Below are 6,000 nucleotides of genomic sequence, written 5' to 3'. Positions count from 1 at the left end.
ACCAAATGAGTGACTGTAAGAGAAAGAGAGTGTGGATGACTGTATAGGTAAGTGAGTGAATGTACGAGTGACCAAATGAGTGACTGTAAGAGAAAGAGAGTGTGGATTTTATTTATTTATTTATACAATATTGTTGGCCCTTGGGCCTATACAAGAGGATGCGATTGAGAATGACAAAGATATTGTTTGATGTTGGATAAAAAACTAGTGATAGAGGGAGATTCAACAATAGAGCTTGGGAGTTTGTTCCATTCACCAATGGTATGAGGAAAGAAGCTGTATTTAAAGCAGTCAGTGGAAGCAAAAATAGGTTTTAATTTAAGGGAATGGTCGAGTCTTCTAGAGATGTAGGATGGTTTGGCTAAGATACCAGAAGTATCCATGTTGAACTGACCATGGAAAATTTTATAAAGCAATGTTAATCGAGAGATGAGACGAAGAGTAGAGAGAGGGAGGAGATGAAGTTCATTTTTAAGTTCGGACACAGAAATGAAAGATGACCAGCAGTCGTGAACAAATCGGGCGGATTTATTTTGAATAGATTCAAGTTTGTCTATATTACTGGAGGTGTAAGGGTCCCAGATTTCAGCGGCGTAGGAGAGGACGGGGGATATATAAGTTTGGTAACAGAGAAGTCTGATATCCCGAGTAGAGTGTTTAAGATTGCGGCGGAGGAAGAAAAGTTTGTTAAGACACTTCTGGTAAATGTAGTCGATGTGTTTGTTCCAACGTAGGTCGGCTGAAATAATGACACCAAGGTATTTGATATGTGAAACTTGGGATAACGGTAAATGATTGATGGAGTAGGAGTATTCAAGAGGAAGAAGTTTACGGGTAACTTTCATGTGAACCGTTTTTGAGATATTCATTGGCATTTGCCATACGGAACACCAGTCGGCGATGGAAGCCAGGTTATGTTGGAGAAGTTCTTGATCAGATTGATGGAGAATGATACGGTAAATTACACAGTCATCAGCAAAAAGTCTAGTGGTGCAGTTGAGGGATTGAGGAAGGTCATTGATATAAATTAGGAAAAGTAACGGGGAGAGGACCGATCCTTGAGGGGTCCCAGACTTTACGGAGGCGGATGACGAGTTATGATCATTAAAATGAACAAACTGTTTACGGTGTTTTAGGAAAGCCTCCACCCAATTAAGTAATTGAACGTTAAGGCCAAGGCGGGAGAGTTTGAGAAGAAGTTTATCGTGGGGAACTTTATCAAAGGCTTTAGAGAAATCTAGGAATACGACATCAGGAATACGATTCGGCGGATTTTCCTCTTTAAATGAATAATATCTCTGGTGATCCATGGATTAAAAAAAGACTTAGGAGAAACATTTTTAATTGGAACTGTAGTTAAGCATTTGTCTATAATACATTTAAAAGAGGTCCAGAGGGTGTGGATATTGTTAGAAGAGGATATGGATAAGAAATCATTGAAGTGAGAGCGAAAAATATTTTGCATAAGTGGATAATTTGCCTTGTTGAAATTACGTTTAGGGGCGAGTTTGTAGGATGGGATAGAGTGGCGGAGGGAAAAGTTAATGACTGGGATATTATGGTCGGAGCAACCCTCAAAGATGGAGGTGGAAAGGACTGAAATTCGATTGGAGGTAGCAATGAGATCTAAGGTAGAGCTGGAGTAGAGGGTGGTTCTTGTGGGTTCAAAAATGGATTGGACCAAGTTAAATTTAAGGAAGATATCTAGGACTTTGTTATTAATTCCGTGATTGCCGGACAGGGATTCCATATTTTTCCAGTCAATGCCGGGAAGATTCCAGTCTCCGGAGATAAGAATAGAATGTGTTTTATAAAATTTTTCAAGAATAATTTCCAGTTGTTCAAAAAGGTGGAAATCAGGAGAGGGAGGGAAATAGACAGAAAAGATGGCAAGTGGGGGACAGTTGGGTTGAAGCCATTCGGCTCCAACAATTTCGAGTTCGGAATCTAATAGAATTTCAGTTAAAGGGATAGATTTTTTGAAAATAAGTAAGACCCCGCCCCCCCGAGAGTTTCTATCCTTTCGAAAAGCATTGTAATCGGGTGGCAAAATTTCGGAATTAGAGATTGTATTATTTAGCCATGACTCTGTAACACCAAGAAAATGGGGATTATGGATGAGTAAGAATGATTCTAGAAAATCAGTTTTGTTTTTCAGGCTGCGAGTGTTAATAGTTCCCAACTGGTAGGTATTTTTTAATTTGGAGGTTGTGTAGACGGAAGGGTTGCTCGGGGGGAGTAGCCTAAAGGGGGTACCGAGGAAATATGGGAGGAGAGGGAGGGCATAGAAAGGTTCGAAGCAGTATGAGCGGGGAAGATGGGGCGGATATCATTAATATCGGGATCCCAGACATATTTGGTATTATTTATGAGTGCAAAATTGTGGATAAGTTTTACTTTAATGCCTTCGTCACGGTATTTTTGACTGGCTCTCCAAATTTGACCACGAAGCTTGCGTGTATCGAAAGAGAAATCTTCTGAGATAGATATGTTGCTGTTTTTAAGTTTCGAGGCATTTTTTAGAATCTCACTTTTTATTTTAAATTTGTTGAATTTTATTATGGTAAGTCTGGATCCGTGGGTCTTTTTGGAACCTAATCTGTGACAGCGGTCTATCTCACTAGGTGTAATATTTACGTCAAGGTGATCAGAACAGCATTGGATGATTTTGGATTCGAGGGTGGAGGAGGACTCGAAGTCAGATTCTTCAGGAATGTTTCGGAAAATCAAGTTATCCCGTCGAGAACGATCCTCAAGATCGATGACTTTATTGGTAAGGGAGGATTGGAGTTCAGAGAGATTAGAGGAGAGGTCGTAGACTTGGCTTTGGAGTTCCTCTACTGGGGAAAGTTTTTCCTCAACTGCACTAAGACGGTGGGATAGATCACTTAGCTGACGACTGAATGAGTCCTGTTTTTGGGTGAGGAGGGTAAGTTTGTCAAGAATGGCTACTTGGGTGTCTTGAATATTACGGAGAATGGATGAGTTATCCGAAAGAGTCGAAGATTCAGATGAAGGATTTGATCTATTTTGAGAGCGTGTTGGGGAGTGGCTGACCCTAGGCCCAGGGTTGGATTCGATATCTCCCGCCAGTAGAAGCAAGCTAGCCAAGTGGGTAAAAAGGACAAGAGGGAAAAAGGGAAGAGGTTTTGAATGGAGCAATTTTGAATGGTGGTAACAAGGACCGGAGCGAAAAGGGTTTTTCTTTAAAGCACACATATATTTTAAGTAAAAAATTGATGGTTGAGCAAAAAATAGAAACACACAGTACATAATAATTTTAAACGTCGGATGCAGGATCGACACAAAGAATATTAAATTTATAAAGATTAAATAAGTTGGTATGAAAATGTGAAGCGAACTAACCTGTAAAAATAGACTTGAATATAACATTTTTTTTGACGAAATGTCGATCCTGCATCGTGAAAGTCCATGGGTAGCGACACTTAAATACAAGCGGTGAAACGCCCACTTCGACAGCGAAATCCAGGTGGCAGCAGTAGTTGCGAGACGAGACCACTCTCGGGGAGGGGTGGTTTGGCGGCTACGTTCCGAATCGAATGGTGACGTCATACGGCTCTTGTATCGGGAGGAGATGGCGGAGAAAAACCCAGAGACGGCTGCGAGATGAGACCATTCTTGGGGAGGGGTGGTTTGGCGGCTACGTTCCGAATCGAATGGTGACGTCATACGGCTCTTGTATCGGGAGGAGATGGCGGAGAAAAACCCAGAGACGGCATGACGAGTATTTTTTCCTCCCAGAAGTGTACAGTAGAGTAGAGTCGATGGTTCCCGCAGGTTTATCACCAAGAAAATCTGTAAAAATAGACTTGAATATAACATTTTTTTTGACGAAATGTCGACTGTATAACTACCGTAATCTGGATGACTGTATAGGTAAGTGAATGACTGTATGAGTAAAAGGGAGTGAGTGAGAAGTATGGGTGAGTGACCGAATGATTGATCTTATGAGTATCGAGCTATGGGTCAGAGTGTGAGTGCCTATGAGTGAGTGAATGACCAAATGAATGAATGACTAATTGGTCCACCGTATGAATAAGTGAGTGTGAGAGGATGTGTGAGTGAGTGAATGGCCATATGTGTGAACAAGGGAGTGATCATATGAGTGACCGTTTTAGTGATAAGTTGGTGATCGTATGAGTGACCAGTGCGTGGCCGTATGAGTGACCAGTGCGTGGCCGTATGAGTGACCACACTCACTTGGTCTCCCATACGGTCACTAACCCACCCACTCACCTGTCCACTCATACGACCCCTCGACTGGCCACTTAATTCGGTCACTCTGCCCTTCACTTTTTTTACTCCTCTCGTCTCACACCTCTTCATCTGGTCTCTCACCCGGTAAGGGCATAAAATATCGGAGGCGAAACTTCCGAAAACCGTAATCTTAACTACTAGACTCTAGAAGAATAGCACAGGGATTCTTAACCTATGGGTCGTGACCCAAACTTAGGTCGTGAGAGCTTCCAAGATGGGTCGTACCGATCAACTAACAGCCAGGGCTCTTGAGCCCTTCGGTCACGACCGAAACCTTATTCTCAGAATCTTCTGAAAAGGGTCGTACAAATTGACTTACTGTGAGGGGCTCGAGCTATGGGTCACGACCAAAACCTATTTCGCAGGGCTTTCGAGATGTGTCGTATAAATCCACTTGCAGCCAGGGACTCTTGAGCTACGAGTCACGACCCAAACTTGATGAGCAGGAGCATCTGAGAAAGGGTCGTTCAAATACACTTATACAGCCAGAGATTTTTGAGCTATGGGTCCCGATTGAAACCTAATTAGCAGGGGTTTCCAAGACGGGTCGTAAAAATACACTTACAGCCAGGGACTCTCGAGCTATGGGGTCTCGATTCAAACTTGATTCGCAAGGGGGCTTCCGAGACGGGTAGTACAAATCAACTTACGGCCAGGGATTGTTCAGGTATGGGTCACGACCCAAACTTGATTCGTAGACGCTTCTGACACTTACAGCCAGGAATTCTTGAGCCCCTCCAACCTTGCAGGGGCTTTCGAGACGGGCCCTAAAAATCAATTTACAGCCACGGACTCTTGAGCTATGGGGTCTCGATTCAAATATTATTCGCAGGGGCTTTCGAGACGGGTCATACAAATCTGCTTACAGCCAAGAATTCTTGAGCTATGGGTCACATCCCAGACTTGATTCTTAGGGGCTTCCTAGATGAGTCGTACGAACCCACTTAGTCTTAATATACAGTCGAATACCGTTACATACCGTTACAGCGAAAATCTTGTTTTAACGAACACTTTTTAATCCCCAGATAAGTTTCTAACCAGTGGAGTTTGGTGGGAAACGAAGACTCCATCCATAGGTGGTTGCCCCAGGCTCGGTGGGTAAAGAACTTACTTCTGACGTTCTATGCCCGGAATCAAACCCATGGACCTTGATGGTAACCTTCATAGTGGAGGACGAGCATCTTACCACTGGGCCAGTCCGGCGGAACCCACATATGCTGAAACCATGGCCCGCGGAGTCCTCTCATATGGCCCGCGACCTCAAATATAATTTTAGAAAAATGAAATAAGCTGAACATTAACAGATCATAAGTGGTCCGGCGCCAGTCCGATATAGTTAAGAGAGATAAGTTAAAGAGATAAGGGCTGTCTTATCTCTTTGAAGTTGCTCTCAGTGGGCGTGGTCTTGGATCACGTTCACTGCTCTAATATGTTTTAACTAAAGCGGGAACTTGAACTAACGGGCTTGCCAATGGCAATTAACTGGTTTTCGTCAGGATGATGACGTCAGCTGGTACAAACTCCGGTGCGTCATGAGACAGCCCTTATTATACAACATTGCCCGCTCCGCAGTTACAGTGCCTTTAAACCGTGCTTAGCACATTTGAGCATTTTAGCACTCAAGTGACCCGCGACGTACTCACAGATCACTTGAGTGAGCCACGTCACAGTTGAACAGCACTTCAGTGATGCGTAGCACATTTCCTGGTGATCACTCGAATA

At 43.2% G+C, this 6,000-nt stretch overlaps 1 protein-coding gene across 1 annotated transcript; it reads right to left on the bottom strand.

Moving 5' to 3' along the window:
- Nucleotides 1-1,439: 1,439 nt before the first annotated feature.
- LOC149075028 (uncharacterized) lies at nt 1,440-3,690 on the bottom strand. Its single transcript, XM_089245992.1, has one exon. It carries the CDS (start codon nt 3,688-3,690, stop codon nt 2,197-2,199), a length of 1,494 nt encoding a protein of 497 aa, XP_089102118.1. The 3' UTR covers nt 1,440-2,196.
- Between the last annotated feature and the right edge of the window lie 2,310 nt (nt 3,691-6,000).

The sequence above is a fragment of the Pholcus phalangioides genome, unplaced genomic scaffold, assembly GCF_987345545.1.
Source record: "Pholcus phalangioides strain wild (caught in Gottingen) unplaced genomic scaffold, Ppha-v1.0 ptg000016l_1, whole genome shotgun sequence".
In the NCBI taxonomy this organism is placed as follows: Eukaryota; Metazoa; Arthropoda; class Arachnida; order Araneae; family Pholcidae; genus Pholcus; species Pholcus phalangioides.
Note: the sequence above shows the minus strand (reverse complement) of the source record. Positions and strands in the feature narration are given on the sequence as shown.

What these genes read in the sequence shown, in the direction of transcription:
- LOC149075028 (XM_089245992.1), bottom strand. Translation starts at nt 3,690, where the DNA reads ATGACGTCACCATTCGATTCGGAACGTAGCCGCCAAACCACCCCTCCC.